Source organism: Tachypleus tridentatus, chromosome 12 (genome assembly GCF_004210375.1).
Source record: "Tachypleus tridentatus isolate NWPU-2018 chromosome 12, ASM421037v1, whole genome shotgun sequence".
NCBI lineage: Eukaryota > Metazoa > Arthropoda > Merostomata > Xiphosura > Limulidae > Tachypleus > Tachypleus tridentatus.
In genome coordinates this window covers 127017416-127038890 of record NC_134836.1, presented here as the reverse complement: position 1 = coordinate 127038890, position 21475 = coordinate 127017416, and the positions used below count along the sequence as shown (strand labels likewise).

At 35.9% G+C, this 21475-nt stretch overlaps 1 protein-coding gene across 14 annotated transcripts in view; it reads right to left on the bottom strand.

Moving 5' to 3' along the window:
• LOC143234641 (transmembrane protein 198-like) overlaps nt 1-21475 on the bottom strand; it is a 55935-nt gene that overhangs the window by 4173 nt on the left and 30287 nt on the right. For 10 of the 14 annotated variants that reach the window (XM_076472139.1, XM_076472131.1, XM_076472140.1 and 7 more), the window contains 5 exons: nt 21141-21269; nt 14598-14772; nt 6824-7153; nt 1387-1620; nt 961-1094 (listed from right to left, as the gene is read on the bottom strand). In XM_076472139.1, coding sequence (XP_076328254.1) covers nt 961-1094; nt 1387-1620; nt 6824-7153; nt 14598-14760 — 861 coding nt within the window. In that variant the 5' untranslated portion in view covers nt 14761-14772; nt 21141-21269. Of the gene's footprint in view, nt 1-960; nt 1095-1386; nt 1621-6823; nt 7154-7693; nt 7819-14597; nt 14773-21140; nt 21270-21475 lie in introns of those variants that run through there. The other 4 variants (XM_076472138.1, XM_076472137.1, XM_076472143.1 and 1 more) reach the window with 3 other exon arrangements.

Below are 21475 nucleotides of genomic sequence, written 5' to 3'. Positions count from 1 at the left end.
GAATACCTGTATTACCTGCTGTTGGTGGGCATTCTAATACTTGAAATTACCAATCACCATAATTCTTTACAGATTTCTGTTCTGTTTGAAATACGTTCCTCTAATTTGAATGGTTATCAGGTAAAACACTGTATAAAAACTTTTCATGATTTTATTTTAAAACTGATACAAATATATTATATAAAATGTTCATATATCTACACAGAAAATAATCCATACAGGCTAATGGTTTGTTTACTTGACCAGTATAACTGTCCAATCTTTTAAATTTTAATTTATTTTAATTATCATAATCTAAATCTTCAAAAATGACAGATGAAAACCTTGAAGTAATGAATTTCTACACAAACAAGCACGACTTAATGCAAATGAGTTATTCTATGCAAGTTAATGCTTTTCTGTGGTAACTTCATAAGTTTCTGTTTTTAAAATTTATTATTATTTCCCTGAGTGGAATTTGAACCCAAGACCTTTAACATGTCAGGCCAGTAATAATTACTCTGCCATCTGACTCATATGATTAACCCACTATCACTTTTTAACAATCAAACTACCACACTCTTCTACTCTAACAACAAAGCCCCTTCCTTAGGCTTACCTTAGAGAACACGCAATGACCATTATTTTGGAACAAATGTCTCCTGTGTTGGTTTCAATTTTTTTTCAAAAATAATCTGTTTGAATACAAACCTGAGATCTTCCACTTACAAGGTGAGTCTTATACCAACCGAGCTCAAGCAATGACTAGTAGAAAATTTATTTTTAAAACTTGAAATTACTATATTAACACTTCTTTTTACAAATTAGTATTAACATAAAGCTAAATATTTACCTTTGTTGAAATGCTTCATACGACCTTTAACAATTCATTTTATATGTTTTTAACCAGCAATTTTCTCTGCTTAAGAAACATATCTTAACCAATGGTACACTATCTGCAGATAAAGTTTTTTCTCTAACCTGAGATATTACATCCCCATGTGCTGTTCTCACTTGGTAGAGATAACGATATTTTCTCTGTCTCTGTTCGGCTCGTGTTTCTTCTCGTCTGATTCGCTGAAGGTTAACCTGGCGTGCCTTCCTACTGGGTCGCACTACAGACACACACAATTGTACCTGTTTAGTTCTTCTGTTTTATCTCTCAGATAAATTATAAAGATACCAGCATCACTCATCACAATATGTTGTAAGATCAGTTTTCCAAATTACAATAAAAAGATAAGAGCTGTGCATTTAGGTTGTGTCAGGCACAACTGTCAAAGAATAAATGTTAATAGCTGGTAAATGTATCTATTTACAAGTAGTGTTACAGACGAAACCTAACAAGGAAAACCGGTCTCTGCCATTTCACTAATTTTATATTAAAACATGCAGAAGGAAACTCACTCTCCTCATGGTGCGTTCCTCGGCCGGTGATTTTCCACTGAGTTAAGGACCCTACAAGCACCATGAATGGCCAGATCCCAAGGATCAACCAGGAAAACCAGCACGGGGTTGGAGATGGGGCAACTCGCACTCGATCCCACACCCAGTATAGCATGGTGAACTTTTCTATAAAATAATCTGAACTAGCTGCTATGATAGCACCACCATATATACTGGTTCCTAATATTGTACAACCTGGCAAATAAAACATCAGTATTTCTTAACTACACATTGCAGTTTGAGGTTTTAAAAACAAGTATATAAAAAAAGGATATGAAAATATAATTTAAAAAGAACACTTGTATGAAACATCTATTTACAATTAAAAGAAATACAACAGAGGCTTTCCCTAACTACATATGATTTTGTGTCTATGACCCCATCTTCAGGAGTTCTAGAGATTAAAACACGTGTAGAATAATATTCACACAGATACCTCTACACAAGACTATGTATCAATAGAAATGTGCACATTGAATAACAAACTTTACAAACATTTGTATATTCCAATATTTCCGAGAAGTTTGTCTGTACTTTTCACCACACTACCAGTTATAATCATGTTCCTTTCTAAAGGATTTCTACAAAAAAACAATATATACATACATTTTGTACACAAAAGAAGCTTTTATATGAGATAAAGTCTGTTCAGAACTTTAGTCCAAATTTTTCATTCACAGACAAAAAGAGAAAAGGAATTATAATAAATGAATTTACAAAAATAAAGTGGTTATTAAATAAGTATTATACATATTGATTGTACCACAACTTACATTTCCTGAATTATAACACACACATCAATCCCAACTTGGATATAAGAGTTAAAATACATGAACATGACTTACAGTAATAAATTCAATTTTTCATAAGAATTTTATATGATGCATGTTTTGTAGAGAATAAAAAATGAATATTCTTGACACAGGGTCCTCAACTGTGTACGTAACTTCTCAGTTTAAAAAACATAATGCTTTGCTTTACAAAGAACAGGAATGAATCATCCATTTCTATCTAGACAAAAAAAAACTGCCCTACTACTTCTAGTCAGTTTGGATGAGTTTATAAAAGTCAAACCAACAGAATTCCAATAATGTCAAGTTGATACACAAATTACCTACTTTAATTTACACTGTTAAATAACAGTACGATTTGAACAATGCACAAAAATGAGTGATTTTACTCAACATCTTGATTTTTTGTTTGTGTGCAACTTTGTTACAAAAACCCTGCAGCAACAAATTAATGGGCTTGTAAACAAAGTGTTTAAAAAAAAGTAACGTGGGCTCCCTACTGACCAACTGGACATCCAGAGTTAGTAACGTGGGCTCCCTACTGACCAACTGGACATCCAGAGTTAGTAACGTGGGCTCCCTACTGACCAACTGGACATCCAGAGTTAGTAACGTGGGCTCCCTACTGACCAACTGGACATCCAGAGTTAGTAACGTGGGCTCCCTACTGACCAACTGGACATCCAGAGTTAGTAACGTGGGCTCCCTACTGACCAACTGGACATCCAGAGTTAGTAAAGTGGGCTCCCTACTGACCAACTGGACATCCAGAGTTATTAACCTAAATTTAAAAAATAAAGAACTTTAATATAATCATAATATCTCTTTCTGTATTATAACTACAAAGAAAATTTAGAGTTTAAACTTACTAATGATGTTCAAGTGAGGTTAAACAGCTTATGTATCAAAATTATTGTACCCGTTGTTTGAGAGTGGGAGAGGACACACAGATGAGTTCTCTCCAGAGAATAGAATATAAACATCACTATGTTGGTTAGCTGGATCCAGAATATTTTAAAATGTACACCTTAAATATTGCATGTTCTTCAATTTATCTGTGTTACCTTAGATTTTTCTCAAAACAAAATATTAACCAACAATCCATAGTTTATTGTTATTGACTCGTCTTATCTAACATGCACTGATTTTCAAATGTTTAAGCCTTTCCTAGATATAACACCACAAAGTGGTGGTTACCCTGTATATCAGGTAGGACTGGATCATTTAGTATTTTCTCATCTCCAGAATATATGGGATCCCACCAATATCCTACCTAAACACTTGTGTAAGGAACATTCTAACTACAAATAACAGAGTCAAAGTACATCATTTAATGAAGTTTATGGAGTAACTCACAAGATATGAGTTATATATATATATTTAACTTATAATAAAAGTTTCATTTTTTTACCATAAGAGATTACCTTGTAAATAGTTACATTCCTTGTATTATATTTTTTGACTATAAACAGAAAACACATTCTATGAGAATTACCTTCACTGTTCAATGCAAGTACATACAAAATTTTCTAGACATGCTACAACATGCCTACTGAAGTGTGTTATTCTACACAAAGCGAATGTTCACATTTACAGATAAGAACATGAGGTATATCAACAGACAACTGTTATTACACATTGTATTAAATAAGAAATCTAAATCTATATATTAAGATATGCATTACAGATATGTTTATATTTCTTGGTAACTCTTTATTTTCACTAAATACCTTCAGACACAACAGTGTGACACACTGGACTGCTTGCAATTTAACTACAGGAATTCTTTTATTTATTTGTCAGTTTTGTTTTCATCAAAATGTGAATCTTGGTAAAAAAAACGATTTTCTCAGCAGCACTGACAGGCTGTAAAATTGGCAAGTGTAGTCTGTTTCAGAAGAAGTGATAACTCAAATGACAGATTAGATCACAAACTCTTACCTTGTTTTAAAAAAACTAAAATTCAACTTTTGTTGAAGAGAAGAAATCAGCAATTAAATAACCAGTCCACTGAATAATTGAAGTATCTCAGGTTACTACAGGAATTATACGTCTTAAGCAAACTAAAGTTAAATAACCAGTCCACTGAATAATTGAAGTATCTCAGGTTACTACAGGAATTATACGTCTTAAGCAAACTAAAGTTAAATAACCAGTCCACTGAATAATTGAAGTATCTCAGGTTACTACAGGAATTATACGTCTTAAGCAAACTAAAGTTAAATAACCAGTCCACTGAATAATTGAAGTATCTCAGGTTACTATAGGAATTATACGTCTTAAGCAAACTAAAGAATTATTTCAAACCTGAGGTAAGGAACCTGTACAACAATATCCCACTTGTGTTACTCATTACATAAAGACTTGTAGAATAACATTATACTCTTATGTTTTCCTGTTTTGAACATACATCATTACTCGGCTGTTGAAACCAATCCTAGAATGAACATGAGACAGTGCAGTTGGTGTTATGTCCATGCGGGGTACCACAACTGTGGAGCATGTTTGAATGACCAATACATAATGATTTCTTGTAGGAGTATCAGTGACACATCTAGTACTAAGTAGTGTTAACAGGTTGTAACTGTCAGAAACTCCAGGTGCAACAGGCAGTGAATGAATCTGAATTTCACACAAAGCTACTCGAGGGCTATCTGCACTAGCCGTCCCTAATTTAGCAGTGTAAGACTAGAGGGAAGACAGCTACTCATCACCACCCAGCACCAACTCTTGGGCTACTCTTTTACCAACAAATAGTGGGACTGATTGTCACATTATAATGTGATCCTATGTCCAAAAGGGTTAGCATGTTTGTGATTCAAACCCACAGCCCTCAGACTGCAAATACAGTATCAACATAGTTTGTTCTTAAAAACCATACACTGAAGTTTAGACATTCAAACACAAAATAGAGATTTCTTAGAGAGTGATGTATTATTGGAAATTCCAGAGAATTGTTTCCTTACCCCCAAACTTGTTTTTTCTTCTATAATAAGTGAATTCAAGAGTTTCTCTAGTTAAACCTGATTCCTTGTAAACTTAGAATAACCAATTTGATATATCACACATTTTAATACGATTGTTAAGCTTGCAAATCTTATGTGAAGACACTGATGTGAAATATGAGTTATGTGGTCATTACTTACCATATCTCTACAGTCAAGTCACCAGAAACCCATGGTGTAACACACAACCCAGTTGTTTCATAAACTTTCAACCAGAGCCTCTTCCCCCCAGCTATTACCCAACATGTATGTTTTTCTAATTCGTAACACATTTACCCAAAATCATTGAAGAAAACCTCAGTAGTGACAAAATTCTCCATATGTATTGGCATGTAGTATTACCCATATGTATTGGCATGTAGTATTACCCATATGTATTGGCATGTAGTATTACCCATATGTATTGGCATGTAGTATTATCCATATGTATTGGTATGTAGTATTATCCATATGTATTGGTATGTAGTATTACCCATATGTATTGGTATGTAGTATTATCCATATGTATTGGTATGTAGTATTACCCATATGTATTGGTATGTAGTATTACTTATTATTTAGATATTTATGCACGAGTGTAGACAACATTTTCATCACCCTGTACAGACATTTTGATACGGCACGATATGATCCTGACACACGGACAGTGAATATCTTTGTTTTACCTTTACTGATATTATAGTTCAAACTGCTTCTATGGCAATGGTTGTGATCATTTTGTTTAACTCTTAAAACCCATTTAGAAATCCATTACATGAGAATTACATCTACACCGATACGTGAAGTCGAGAAACCACTAAAAAGTTCTTTATATTGAAATACAAGTAAAATCAGCTGAGAAATATAAAATATAATATTAAACATTACCTTCTAACAGTTCCTGTTTACAAATATAAAATTAAACATTACCTTCTAACAGTTCCTGTTTACAAATATAAAATTAAACATTACCTTCTAACAGTTCCTGCTTACAAATATAATATTAAACATTACCTTCTAACAGTTCCTGTTTACAAATATAATATTAAACATTACCTTCTAACAGTTCCTGTTTACAAATATAATATTAAACATTACCTTCTAACAGTTCCTGTTTACAAATATAATATTAAACATTACCTTCTAACAGTTCCTGTTTACAAATATAATATTAAACATTACCTTCTAACAGTTCCTGTTTACAAATATAATATTAAACATTACCTTCTAACAGTTCCTGTTTACAAATATTATATTAAACATTACCTTCTAACAGTTCCTGTTTACAAATATAATATTAAACATTACCTTCTAACAGTTCCTGTTTACAAATATAATATTAAACATTACCTTCTAACAGTTCCTGTTTACAAATTATTTCTGTAATGGTTATGAAAACCACCTGGTTTGAGTTTAAAACCCTGGGATCTCATTAGCCAGAGTAACCATCTTTGTGTTCCCCTGTGTAGACTCAGGTATTGGCCAGTATTTAAAAAATAAACAGAGAGAAATACAAAACCAATTTTAAACAACTACAAAAAATGGACTTATATGTCACTAAACATGAAACTTGTTTTATTAAAGAGCAATTTTCTTTTTAACAAATATCCTCCCATTGCATACCTTTCTGGAAGAACAGAGTGACTACAGCCCCCACGAGTCCACAACCTAGGAGGATCCCCACTGTAATCCACACAGTAGTGGGTGAGTACCACAAGTATGCTATCATGATGGAGGCCACCCCAACAAACAACCCCATGTGAAATCCAGTCATGAAAAGCCCTACATATTGCACTAACATAGTAATGAGACCAAAGAGCAGACCCGCTCCAAGAGCTACACCAGAGTTCCCGGCTGTCGAAAGTAGGCTTTCTTCCAAACATATCAGATAAACCACCACAGAGCCAAAGATGAATCCCGTGAGAAACATGACAGCTTTGAAACAGCGGTAACCTAATAAAAGACAAAGCATGACATTTAATGAACTATAGAATAATTAATATAAAACGCATTAACTACAAATATTATTTATGCATAAATAACCACCTCTTACACTTTACTTCAATTTTGTTGTTTACAAAATAAAAATAATGGTTTAAAAGTGACTGGTTAATTTTAGCAGAAAGCTACACAATGTGTTATCTTTGCTGTGACCATCAAAGCGATTAAAACCCATGTTTTGAGAATTACAAGTCCATAAACTTGCTGAAGACAAGGAACAAGTTACTTGTAAAAGTTACAAAGGACAAAGTAGTTAAAGATAAATAATAAAAATTAAATGTTTATAATCTGTTTATCCACAATTAAAAAAACAAACACATTGAGAGAGAAAACTCAGAAGGTACATTACTTTATCAAATAAGCCAGAAATAAATGTTCACAAGTCATTACCATAATGTTAACTTCCAGTTCTAACGCTTCGTCAATTATTTTAAATACCGTTTCTTATCAAAGTTATTATATGGGTGTCCTTGGGGAAATATATTAACTTACTTTTAAAATAAAGCAGGAATCACGAGTGGTTTGGTGGATATTTATTTCTGTCATGGTTGTTTAATTATACACATTTATAGTAATACCAACGGAAACAAAGTTTGGCCTAGAACATCAAAGTACTCTTGTAGAAAATGCATTGGTAACTAAGCAGAGACACAGAAAACCTGTTGGCCTGCAAAATATGGACTTTGGTATGCACGTTTTCCTTTCAATTTATTATTACCAGCAGCTAGCTTTACCCACCCACACATAAACTTAAAGACTGTAGGCCTATGTACTTTTTAATGGCTTCCTACGCCTATGCAACTAACGCCACTTACATTCCAAAGTTATAAATAGTGTATATATGAACTTTTATTTTTGAAAACCGTTAAAACAGCGAAGTAGATGAAGATATTGCTTTGGCACAATATAAGTTGTATTTCCTTCACTTAGGGTGGTTACGAGTTTCCTATAAATATATACTCTTCAAAACAACAAACGCAAAAGTGATATTTTTTTTATTTTAAAGAGAAATATATGTAATAACGTTACAAGCTCAGAGTATGTGATGTTACACGTGTTAAGGCACTGATTGTCAGACCACAATGACAATAAAAGTTGTGCACTTTGAAAACGGAGGAAAACATCGGATTTTTCGCTAAAACGCATGTGTGTCCAATAAATTTGTTTAAGAGATCTGCATGTTCTGCAAGTGCAACATATGCAAAATCCCTATAAAAGTGACGGGTTCTCGGTTTCCATAGCTCAGTGTTAAGCCACCGACGCGCAATACAGTTACGCCAAGACTGACTGAAGCACAACGCAACAACGCCATTGATCGATGTAAGTATGCGAATCTCGATCAGATGTTACCAGAGCTGTGAATGTCCACCCAAGCACCATCACAAGGCTATGGAATCGTCACCAACAACATGGATCAACTCGTGACCGTCCACGATGTGGCAGACCTCGTGTGACCACGCCCGCACAAGATCGCTACATTCGGTTACGTCACCTTCGGGATAGGACCACCACTGCGACGTCTACTGCCTCAACCATACCATGGCTGCGTAGGATTTCCGATCAGATCGTACGCAATCGTCTACGAGATGCAGGAATCCGACCTCGACGTCCAGTCAGAGGCGTCATTCTCATTCTAATCCTTCAAGGCTACATGCTCTGTGCCCACCAGATGTTAGACCTTCTAATCCTTCAAGGCTACATGCTCTGTGCCCACCAGATGCTTGACCTTCTAATCCTTCAAGGCTACATACTCTGTGCCCACCAGATGCTTGACCTACTAATCCTTCAAGGCTACATACTCTGTGCCCACCAGATGCTTGACCTTCTAATCCTTCAAGGCTACATGCTCTGTGCCCACCAGATGCTTGACCTTCTAATCCTTCAAGGCTACATGCTCTGTGCCCACCAGATGCTTGACCTTCTAATCCTTCAAGGCTACATGCTCTGTGCCCACCAGATGCTTGACCTTCTAATCCTTCAAGCCTACATGCTCTGTGCCCACCAGATGCTTGACCTTCTAATCCTTCAAGCCTACATGCTCTGTGCCCACCAGATGCTTGACCTTCTAATCCTTCAAGCCTACATGCTCTGTGCCCACCAGATGCTTGACCTTCTAATCCTTCAAGCCTACATGCTCTGTGCCCACCAGATGCTTGACCTTCTAATCCTTCAAGCCTACATGCTCTGTGCCCACCAGATGCTTGACTTTCTAATCCTTCAAGCCTACATGCTCTGTGCCACCAGATGCTTGACCTTATAATCTTTCAAAGACACCACTGAGCCACCAAGTGGAACAAACCCGTGTTAAAATCGGTTGGGTTTGCTATGAAATTCGCGCAAAGCTACACTAGGGTTATCAACACTAGTCGTCCCTAGTTTAGCTATGAAAGACTGGAAGGAAGGAAGTTAGTCGTCACCGCCAACTCTTGGGCCACTCTTTTACCGTCACGTTATCACGCCCCACGGCTGAATAGAGAAGCATATTTGGTGTGACGGGTATTCGAACCTGTGACCCTTATATCGAGAGTCGAATTCCCTAATCGCGTGGTTAAGCCGACTGCAATCGGAGTACACATTTTAATTTTCTCTTACACGAACAAACAAAATGGAGGAATCGCATTACGTACACAAAGTCATTTATTGAAAGATTAAAATACATAAAGAGATTAATAAAGGGTCCCGAATTTTAATGCTGAAAAAATAAACTATGCGGCCAACAATTTAAAATCATGGATGAAACCCTTAGTGAAAAGTAAAATCAACTTGGTAATACAATCAGATTCAAGAGGGCGCTTACATCTACTGTTTGTTTGGAATTTCGCACAAAGCTACTCGAGGGCTATCTGTGCTAGCCGTCCCTAATTTAGCAGTGTAAGACTAGAGGGAAGGCAGCTAGTCATCACCACCCACCGCCACCTCTTGGGCTACTCTTTTACCAACGAATAGTGGGATTGATCGTCACATAATAATGCCCCCACAGCTGAAAGAGCGAGCATGTTTGGCGCAACGGGGATGCGAACCCGCGACCCTCAGATTACGAGTCGCACGCCTTAACACGCTTGGCCATGCCGGGCCTCTTACATCTACTGCAATTTAAAACTTCCTTCTTTACTGAAACAACAATAAATGCACGTTAAGACTTCTGAAATCTAAACAGGTTCCTAAATCAAACTGTCTGGCCATCAGTCACCACTTACCAAGTAACGACAAACAATTCTTTGTTCAACTTTGCACAGACATACATGAGGGCTACGCTAGTCGTCAGTAACATTGAAGTGTTAGACCAGAGTGGAGTACCTAGTCAGTAACAAGCACTGTCAATACTTGATTTGTTTGAAATTTCGCACAAAGCTACACGAGGGCTATCTGCGCTAGCCGTGATGCCCCTCAGGTCATTGGATTCGTCCAGAACTCTGTGAACTTAACCTTGTACGGGAGCGGTATAGAGAGGCCACTTAATTGTTTTAATTACTTCAAATACACAACACTGCCTTTTACATTTTGCGTATTCAAATACAAAATAACAGTTTCGTACGAAAAGTAACAGGTCCCCCCCACATCTAGTAATATTTGATAAAAAAAAGTTTTATTAAAAACTGTTTAATGAACCGCACGACCACATCTACAAACGTTGTTTATTCCACAACAGTATCACGTATTATATGTTGACGACATATGATAGAAGCAAAGCACTTAATACGCCACCTAGCGTCGTGATAGACAAACTATAAGACTGACAATTTACTTGGCTTTGCGTTTCACTAATTTTTTATCACTAAACACGAAAGTGACGTAATTAATGGAAACCAGAAGTTATTCCATTTCGACTCTGTGCTGTCTTAAAATGACAGCGGTTAGACTACGAGTGGAGAAAAAAATATCTTAAAGACCGCTATAATAAAACGTTCACGTGCGGTAATTTCATAAGAACGTTTCCTCGATTATATTCGAGCAACTTCCATTATTAATTTCGCTGACCAATAGTAAAATACCGCACAATATTAAACTTTCCGCTGATTACATAACAGAAAAAAAAGTCCTAATAATTTTGGTTGTATCAATACACTTTAAATTAAGTATGCTATACTTAAAGGACAGCGCTTCCACATTGGACACGTCATTACAAAACTGACATCAGAAATTTCAAACTTACCTGCCTTAAAAATACAAATTTCATAAAATCGCTAATACATTTGAACGGGAAATTTCTACTAAACCCAACAATTTTCTGAAAGGTACCCAATGTATACAAATTAGCCGATAAATGACGCACTGTCCAACGCATACGTTATATGAAACATTTACATAAGAATTTGGTGGCGCCGTTGCACGCGACCTGGCAGAAGTCTGGTTCTTTTTTTCATACCTCTTTCTCCTTAAAAACCAGTTGTTAAGGTTCTTTATATTGCCGGAATTCTCGCCTACCTTGCCCAAATCAATATTTCGCCGTATTAACTCAGGAGTAAAAAATAAAATAGAAATGTTAGAATAAAAGCAGTCAGTCAGTATCACCCACAACTGACTCTTGGGATTGATTATAGCATAATAACGCCCTCATAGATGAAAGGACAAGTATGTTTGGTGACAGGATTCGAACTTTGATCTGCATATTGTATAGCTGTAAGATGAACCAACGTATGTAATTACTTACAATTATGAATACAAGTTGTAATAATGTCACACGTTTTAGCTACAATAACATTTATTCGGAACAGAAACAAATTTGGTAGTTAATTCCGGGGCGTTGCGGAGATGGTGGGGTGGCGTGCGCATGGGTCAGGTCTATACTTAACTTCTACTGTGTTCTCAGAAATACTTCATACAGACCAGAGGTATCGGGAAATTGGTAACTTTTCATGATGGTTTGTTATCAAGTGCAAAAATTGCTTCGGTATCGAAGCCGTGTTTTAAGTGTTATAAGACTTCACAGTTAGAACTTATGTTTATCGTGACGGACAGACAGAAACATGCATGCAAACCGCTTTGGAGCATAGATTCAAGATTTTGTAATGAATTACAAATCGAGTCCCTGCGCACAAAAACTAAGAAATGACGCAACCAACCGCCTCTTGGAGAAAGATTTTACAATAATGAGTTAATAAACCATCACGTGTTTATTGAAACTTACTTCACGTGCGAAAATTCTAAAGAATGAAAGTCGGGTCAAGCTGGGGGGCCGTTTTATAACACGAGCCTATTCAGAAATACTGACTGATTTACAAATTAGGGATAATTCCGTCGCAGTCATCTATAGGTACTATCAGTAACTAAACATCAAAAGAGGGCGGAATATTTGCAAATTAATTATATCAATCCTTTTTTTATTATTTTTTAATCTATGCTTTACGACAACAGATGTCTCTATAAATAATGCCAAGACGTCAAATGTGCAGTGACCTATGACACTCAAATAAAAAACAGAAATGCAATAAAAATCCGAATAATTGGTTTAGGTCTCTCTCGATTTCAATCCATAATACTTAATGACACGTGCGACATAACCGACAAATCAGCTAACAATTTAAATCTCGAGACAACTCTCTCTTCTCTCGCTGAAAGAAAAACCAAAAACGGTTACCATAGTGAAGCATAAGCAGCTTTATAACTAAGCTAAATGAAACAATAAAAGGGAAGAACTCGTGCTGTTCTGACTTTTGTACACCTAAAAACAAAGAGGGCGCAATTATCTACAAAATGTTTATCTTAGCCGTGTCAAAATAACAACGTATTCAGCAATACTTTTATTTCTGTTGCTAAGCGTTCGCAATAATAAATTTTGTGACACGGTTTTAGAATAAATCAAGTAATTGCAGTCCTGTAGCTAAGACTGGTTCATTGACCCCACCCGAATTCAGTGAATTTCGCAGAGGTTAATATAGTACCAAAAATAAGTGTTACCGTCCAACTATGATTTTTTTCTTCAATTGTCAAGGTTACTGAAGGTAACAAGAACAATCAGAGAGAACACACACCCTTTTCAAGACTGCGTACGTGCATGTTGGATAATGTCAAACTTACCCATGAAAAACCCAGAAACTCCTTCTCAGATCCAGAATGATCAGCGATCTGGATCATTATGTGTAGTGTAATGAAAAGTCTCGACCCTAATGTGTCCATGTAATATGGTACAAATTTGACCACATTTTAGACCTGTAATAACCCAAAAACTCCCTCTCTCTTCCTTATAAAAAATGCTTCCAAATGATTCAGAATCTGGATACCAAGCTGGATCCGTACCACACTTGGGGAAGACTGTTCCATACTTACAGATATACACAAATAGATGGACCCAATGCAATAAATCTCACACCACCATCCACTTCCAGGAGGAAGGGTAATAATGTTACCCACTGAATACTGAGAATCCCATGAAATTTAACTAACAATGTGTCCTAATGGGTTAACGAAAATACCAAAAAATTGTGCTTTTAGTCTTGATACCCCAAACGGATCATGTAAATTAGTTTCATGTAAGCATGTTGGCTCACAATCGTTCAAAACTTGTTATCTGTATGAAAGTTAAAGTCCAGTAAAACTGTTGATTTAAACTTTAAATTAATAACTCGTTCTACATCATTCCCAACAGGTTTGGGAATTGCATAATTGTGTAAATAACAGATCATATATTTAATTTATGGGAGATCATTCATTGCCAAATACACTGAGGTCGCTACGAGTGAAATTAATTGGAATTTACATATTTAGGCTAACCGTAATAATGTAAATATAGAAACATTATTACGATTACTTGAAACTCGCCATGACAAAGAATGTGAAGATGTTAAACAGTTATTTACTTTTATTACGTAACACGTGAACCTTCTTGTTACTTTAATTTTGTTTATTAATCACATGCTAGTAGATACCTTACAATCATCAAAGTAATGGACTCCCAAACATCTTGAAACACAGATAGTTTAGGAAAATATCTCTAAATATATGGATCTTACCGACAACATCTGTATTAATAAACGTGGCCTCGAGTTGAACGATATTAATTAAGCAGTCGTGATATTTTCTGCATAATTTACATATGACAGCGTAAAGAAATGATTGACTAAAAACCCACAGTCTGAATTCCTCGCCACAGTAAAACAAAAACACTAAGTGTGTTTGTTATTATTTTGTAAAAATAAATCGCTGTTAATGGTGGAATTGTATTGTTTACGTTATCTTCGTAAATATTATTTTGAACTGTTTTTAAAAAGTTCGCCAGTTAACGACTGCATAATCAGCAATTTTTTTTATGATGCATAATTTCAAGTTCTTGTCGCATAAACATCGGGGCTTCAAATATAAAATTTTTAAATTAACTTAATCATGCGCGCACATGTGTGTACAAACAACATGAATGTTTAACAAGTCATGTATTCGTAATTAAAATTCGATAACTTACCATAGAGTGTGTATACAACTCCAAATACCAGATACATCCCACAAACCACCGCTGTCGTTACGTCATAGTTGTAATCAAAATAAAGACAGCGAGTGTCTTCTTCGTCTCCTAAAACGGTATTATTGCTAGAAGGCGCTACGGACGAATCATCATTAAGCGCCATCTTGAATTTTGTCTAGAAAAAACAACCGATATATATATATATATATATATATATATGTATGTATTTATATTTGATAAACTGTTAATGAAACCTCTCATTAACTTGTTTGTTTAATAGCAACCTTGCAGTAATTATACGATTCATCGTTTTTTTTATTTTTCTCTACATAAAAATATATATTTAATAAAAAATAATAATAAAACGTTTATTATTATGAATACTAGTTAACTGTACATACACGTCTCACATCATCGCAACGAAAAAGACAGTTTGACCTACAACAATATATTTAAATTACTGTTGCTACTGGATAAGGTATTGTTTCTATATACGGAGAATTACATCATAGATCAATAGATAGATCCAGGAGAGTCATGTAGCGAGTTATTTAAGGAACACAATTGGAAAACAAAACTAGTTTTCTTATCAGTAAAGGGTTAATTATAACAACGAGTATATACACAACACAAACCGTTACATGGATACAGATATTTTCCCACTATCTTTTATTTCTTCCAATTAGGTAAAAGGTCGTAAACCTGTCACAGGTTCCATGTTTAGCACGGAAGCTGTCATATTTAACATGGTTTTCTGCACTCGTTCACCGGAAATGCTTCGTTTACTTATATAACGTATTCCGGATAATCACTAGGTCTCTTTATTCAATCTAAAATATATTTCGGATAATCATTACGCCTATTTACTCAAGTTTAAAGGAATTCCGGATAATTATCAGGTCTCTTTACTTAATCTTGAATGTATTCTGGATAGTCACTAGGTCTGTTTACTCCATATGGAATGTATTCTGGATAGTCACTAGGTCTGTTTACTCCATATGGAATGTATTCTGGATAGTCACTAGGTCTGTTTACTCCATATGGAATGTATTCTGGATAGTCACTAGGTCTGTTTACTCCATATGGAATGTATTCTGGATAGTCACTAGGTCTGTTTACTCCATATGGAATGTATTCTGGATAGTCACTAGGTCTGTTTACTCCATATGGAATGTATTCTGGATAGTCACTAGGTCTGTTTACTCCATATGGAATGTATTCTGGATAGTCACTAGGTCTGTTTACTCCATATGGAATGTATTCTGGATAGTCACTAGGTCTGTTTACTCCATATGGAATGTATTCTGGATAGTCACTAGGTCTGTTTACTCCATATGGAATGTATTCTGGATAGTCACTAGGTCTGTTTACTCCATATGGAATGTATTCTGGATAGTCACTAGGTCTGTTTACTCCATATGGAATGTATTCTGGATAGTCACTAGGTCTGTTTACTCCATTGGAATGTATTCTGGATAGTCACTAGGTCTGTTTACTCCATATGGAATGTATTCTGGATAGTCACTAGGTCTGTTTACTCCATATGGAATGTATTCTGGATAGTCACTAGGTCTGTTTACTCCATATGGAATGTATTCTGGATAGTCACTAGGTCTGTTTACTCCATATGGAATGTATTCTGGATAGTCACTAGGTCTGTTTACTCCATATGGAATGTATTCTGGATAGTCACTAGGTCTGTTTACTCCATATGGAATGTATTCTGGATCAGTACACTGCTGACAGCTTCCGGTGCCACATGTTAACATGGATAGGCTACACAGGGCACCACTACAATACAGCGAGTAACGGTTTCGTATTTACCAGAATATCGTCAGTACAGCCTGTAAACATTCTTAAGGATAGAGAAACACTCTTGTCAAAATGTTTTCCGTGAACAGAAGCGAGGCTGGCAAAGTATCGAGGTGACAGAGCCATTGTAACAGTTCTATACAAAATAAGCTGCTCTTTGTGCTAAGTGTCACATTGTAACAGTTCTATACAAAATAAGCTGCTCTTTGTGCTAAGTGTCACATTGTAACAGTTCTATACAAAATAAGCTGCTCTTTGTGCTGAGTGTCACATTGTAACAGTTCTATACAAAATAAGCTGCTCTTTGTGCTGAGTGTCACATTGTAACAGTTCTATACAAAATAAGCTGCTCTTTGTGCTGAGTGTCACATTGTAACAGTTCTATACAAAATAAGCTGCTCTTTGTGCTAAGTGTCACATTGTAACAGTTCTATACAAAATAAGCTGCTCTTTGTGCTGAGTGTCACATTGTAACAGTTCTATACAAAATAAGCTGCTCTTTGTGCTGAGTGTCACATTGTAACAGTTCTATACAAAATAAGCTGCTCTTTGTGCTAAGTGTCACATTGTAACAGTTCTATACAAAATAAGCTGCTCTTTGTGCTAAGTGTCACATTGTAACAGTTCTATACAAAATAAGCTGCTCTTTGTGCTAAGTGTCACATTGTAACAGTTCTATACAAAATAAGCTGCTCTTTGTGCTAAGTGTCACATTGTAACAGTTCTATACAAAATAAGCTGCTCTTTGTGCTGAGTGTCACATTGTAACAGTTCTATACAAAATAAGCTGCTCTTTGTGCTGAGTGTCACATTGTAACAGTTCTATACAAAATAAGCTGCTCTTTGTGCTAAGTGTCACATTGTAACAGTTCTATACAAAATAAGCTGCTCTTTGTGCTGAGTGTCACATTGTAACAGTTCTATACAAAATAAGCTGCTCTTTGTGCTAAGTGTCACATTGTAACAGTTCTATACAAAATAAGCTGCTCTTTGTGCTGAGTGTCACATTGTAACAGTTCTATACAAAATAAGCTGCTCTTTGTGCTGAGTGTCACATTGTAACAGTTCTATACAAAATAAGCTGCTCTTTGTGCTGAGTGTCACATTGTAACAGTTCTATACAAAATAAGCTGCTCTTTGTGCTGAGTGTCACATTGTAACAGTTCTATACAAAATAAGCTGCTCTTTGTGCTAAGTGTCACATTGTAACAGTTCTATACAAAATAAGCTGCTCTTTGTGCTGAGTGTCACATTGTAACAGTTCTATACAAAATAAGCTGCTCTTTGTGCTGAGTGTCACATTGTAACAGTTCTATACAAAATAAGCTGCTCTTTGTGCTAAGTGTCACATTGTAACAGTTCTATACAAAATAAGCTGCTCTTTGTGCTGAGTGTCACATTGTAACAGTTCTATACAAAATAAGCTGCTCTTTGTGCTAAGTGTCACATTGTAACAGTTCTATACAAAATAAGCTGCTCTTTGTGCTAAGTGTCACATTGTAACAGTTCTATACAAAATAAGCTGCTCTTTGTGCTAAGTGTCACATTGTAACAGTTCTATACAAAATAAGCTGCTCTTTGTGCTAAGTGTCACATTGTAACAGTTCTATACAAAATAAGCTGCTCTTTGTGCTGAGTGTCACATTGTAACAGTTCTATACAAAATAAGCTGCTCTTTGTGCTGAGTGTCACATTGTAACAGTTCTATACAAAATAAGCTGCTCTTTGTGCTAAGTGTCACATTGTAACAGTTCTATACAAAATAAGCTGCTCTTTGTGCTGAGTGTCACATTGTAACAGTTCTATACAAAATAAGCTGCTCTTTGTGCTGAGTGTCACATTGTAACAGTTCTATACAAAATAAGCTGCTCTTTGTGCTGAGTGTCACATTGTAACAGTTCTATACAAAATAAGCTGCTCTTTGTGCTGAGTGTCACATTGTAACAGTTCTATACAAAATAAGCTGCTCTTTGTGCTAAGTGTCACAACTCGCGCAACTCATTTTCTCACAAGCCGTGCTCATCAGGGCCCACGTGAATCAACCAATCAATAAGCAGGTTGAATGGCTCGTGATTCGCTAAAAACAAGAAAGGGCATCATATGATGCTAAACGAATACTATAAATGTCAAACGATCTGACAAGACTTTTAAAAAGACAGGATTTATTGTTGATCTACGAACTAAGCCTAAATCCCTCGGGGAACCACGAGTGCAGCAATTGTGTGAAGAATAGATATCACAACCAATGTTTTATCAACCATATAATTCACTAAACTAATCTATTAACAAGAGTTTTATACAAACAAACCATCTCTAACTTGTAGTTCGTTCAGTACTTTTAAACAAACACAAAGTTCTCTCTACAGAAACACTTCATTTCCGGGAAGGAAGTCAAACCTGCTATACATGACAGTAAATCAAAAGTCTTACCTTACATATATATATATATATACACACATCTTTGTCAAGACAGTGATGGCTCTAGCATATCAATACTTACCGACAGGATGTGCTCTACGTCACGATGAAACAGTGACGTAGTGCTGTTATCACCATGGCCTCTGTCTACTATTTTAACAAAATACTCATCATACTAATTATTGACAGGATGCAAGAGGAATAGTTATGTTTAATGTAAATCTTATGATTTAAATACTTAGATGGTTTGATTTTAAATTATATGACTATTTGTTGCTTTTTATTTAATTTAATAACTTTGAATGATTTGTTTGTTTTTAGTGTAAGACTAGAGGGAAGGCAGCTAGTCATTACCACCCACCGCCAACTCTTGGGTTACTCTTTTACCAACGAATAGTGGGATTGACTGTGACTATATAACGTCCCCACGGCTGAAAGGACAAGCATATGTAATGTGACGGGGATCCGACATCGTGACCCTCAGATTAGTCGAACGCCCTAACCAATGGCCATACATTTTGAATGGGTTACGCCAATGGTAAACAGTTACATACTACAGCATGGTTCTTCCATCGTCAACTGATTGCAAAGTTTTCTGCGCAGCTTCCACTTTGCTGGTATATATTATTAAGCATATCAAAGAGACAAAAGTCCACCACTTGCACAGGGAACAAAAACAAATAAACAAAACTGAGGTTAATTTTGAGTTGTGTCTGAAAGTTTGCGAGCTTTTTCGATTTTGAGCCTTTCCAAAGTTTAGCTCATTGTTTATTATGACGTTGTAAATAATTATCTTCAGTTTCACTGCAATGGATTTTATGGGTCAGAAGGTTCTCTTTCGTAACTACAGTCTGCACCGAAAGCGTTACCACGGAACGGCTTGGTATGAAATATCAAAACCCACTGCCGTCTTAAATTTTACGCTTTAAACTGACACTTTTTTTTGTTGTTATTGCTTCTATGAAGAACACAAAAGACTCGTGCAGTCTGGATCTAAATATTACAGGTAAACATCGATATAAAACGCATCGATAAAGCGCGATAATCAGTTGGGCGCGATGGGGTCTTAGGCCCCAAATTTTTTGGGGTTTCTACAGAGGCCGCCGCTTAATATTACCACTGCTTAACGTAATCAGCCGGTTAATGTGATCAAAAATCAAAAACCAAATCCACTTCAACCTTTTGTATGGTTTTGTTTGTTTTTCTTTATTTCACTACAAAACGCGTAAATTTTGCATTATCGCTCACCCCGAGGGTAAAAAAAATATACTGTATAATCAAATCGGTATAAGGCGCAATCAGATACAACGCGGTCGAATTTTTTGGACCCCAACTAGCGCCTTATATCGATGTTTGACTGTACTTATCTTCGGAATGAGAGGCCACACGACACTCCAGCAAAACGTCCATCCTAGAGACTGTTGACTGGTTGGGAATTCGACGTGATCCAAGTAGAAACTACACGAACTTATGGGTTAAAGCAGATAAGAATGTTAACCACACTTTTATCTGTTTTATTGACTGCCAACGAGGCTTTTTCGCTTAATAAAGGTGGCGCCACACGCTAGCACGCCACTCCTTCAGGTAAAGCATGGCTTAACTTTCTGCAAGAGGACTTCTGGTATAAGAGTACAATCAAGTAACCTATGGTACACTTGAAAATACAGATATAGGAATACGGATCAATAAATAACAGTGTATACAGAAGTACTAAATACACTATCCAATGTATCGTATACTGAAGTTATAGTGTATATATATATATATATATATATATATATATATATATCATGTATTGACACTGTATACAGAAACAATAACACTACAGTACACAGACGTGCTTATAGTAATACGTACAAGTACACTATACGGCGCGTACTGTATACACAAGGCCCACCCAGTATTCGTGTTCTGTTATTCGCTCTTGAAGATGTTGTAGTTTTGTTGTTCATCTTCAAGTTACGTATCTTTCTAGTTTAATGGTAACAGTGACTTGATTCAAGTCATGGTTAAGAATTGCCAAACAGCTATACCGACAAGTTCGGTTAATACGAATCTTTAAAATTGTGAAATGAAAAACAAACAGTACATATTAGATATCTGCCTCGCTAGCAGTATATAGGTTAACTGTGAAAACAGAATATGAAACATATATTAGTGTCTAACTTAATTATCAAATCACTGACGTCACGCCCGACATACACGTGCTACATCGTATTAAACACCACACCTTAATTTCAACGCGTGCAGATTTGTTTACATCAAATGTGTTCAGTCAGTTTTACAGTAAGACACCAATCAGTTTCGCTTTACCTTGAGTGTTTGGAGCCGTAAGGTCTCGTTCGACAAACCCGTTTGGTAGCTGGTCACTTGTGTGTGCTGCTGGTAGCCAGCATCAACGTCCAAAATCAGTAGCCACTCTCGCCCATCCGCCTCTTTCAACTACAAAATTTAAAAACTTTCTCTTTATATATAAGCTTGCAATTTGATTTTATAAAACAAAATATTCCACACGATATGTAGAGAGGTTTTAAGCGTTACGAAAGCGAGCCTAAACTAAGACGAAACCTGTACGTGTTTCCTTGCAGCTATATGATATACCAGCTGTTAACTACACATACAAAAACAATTTTTAACCGTTACAAGAT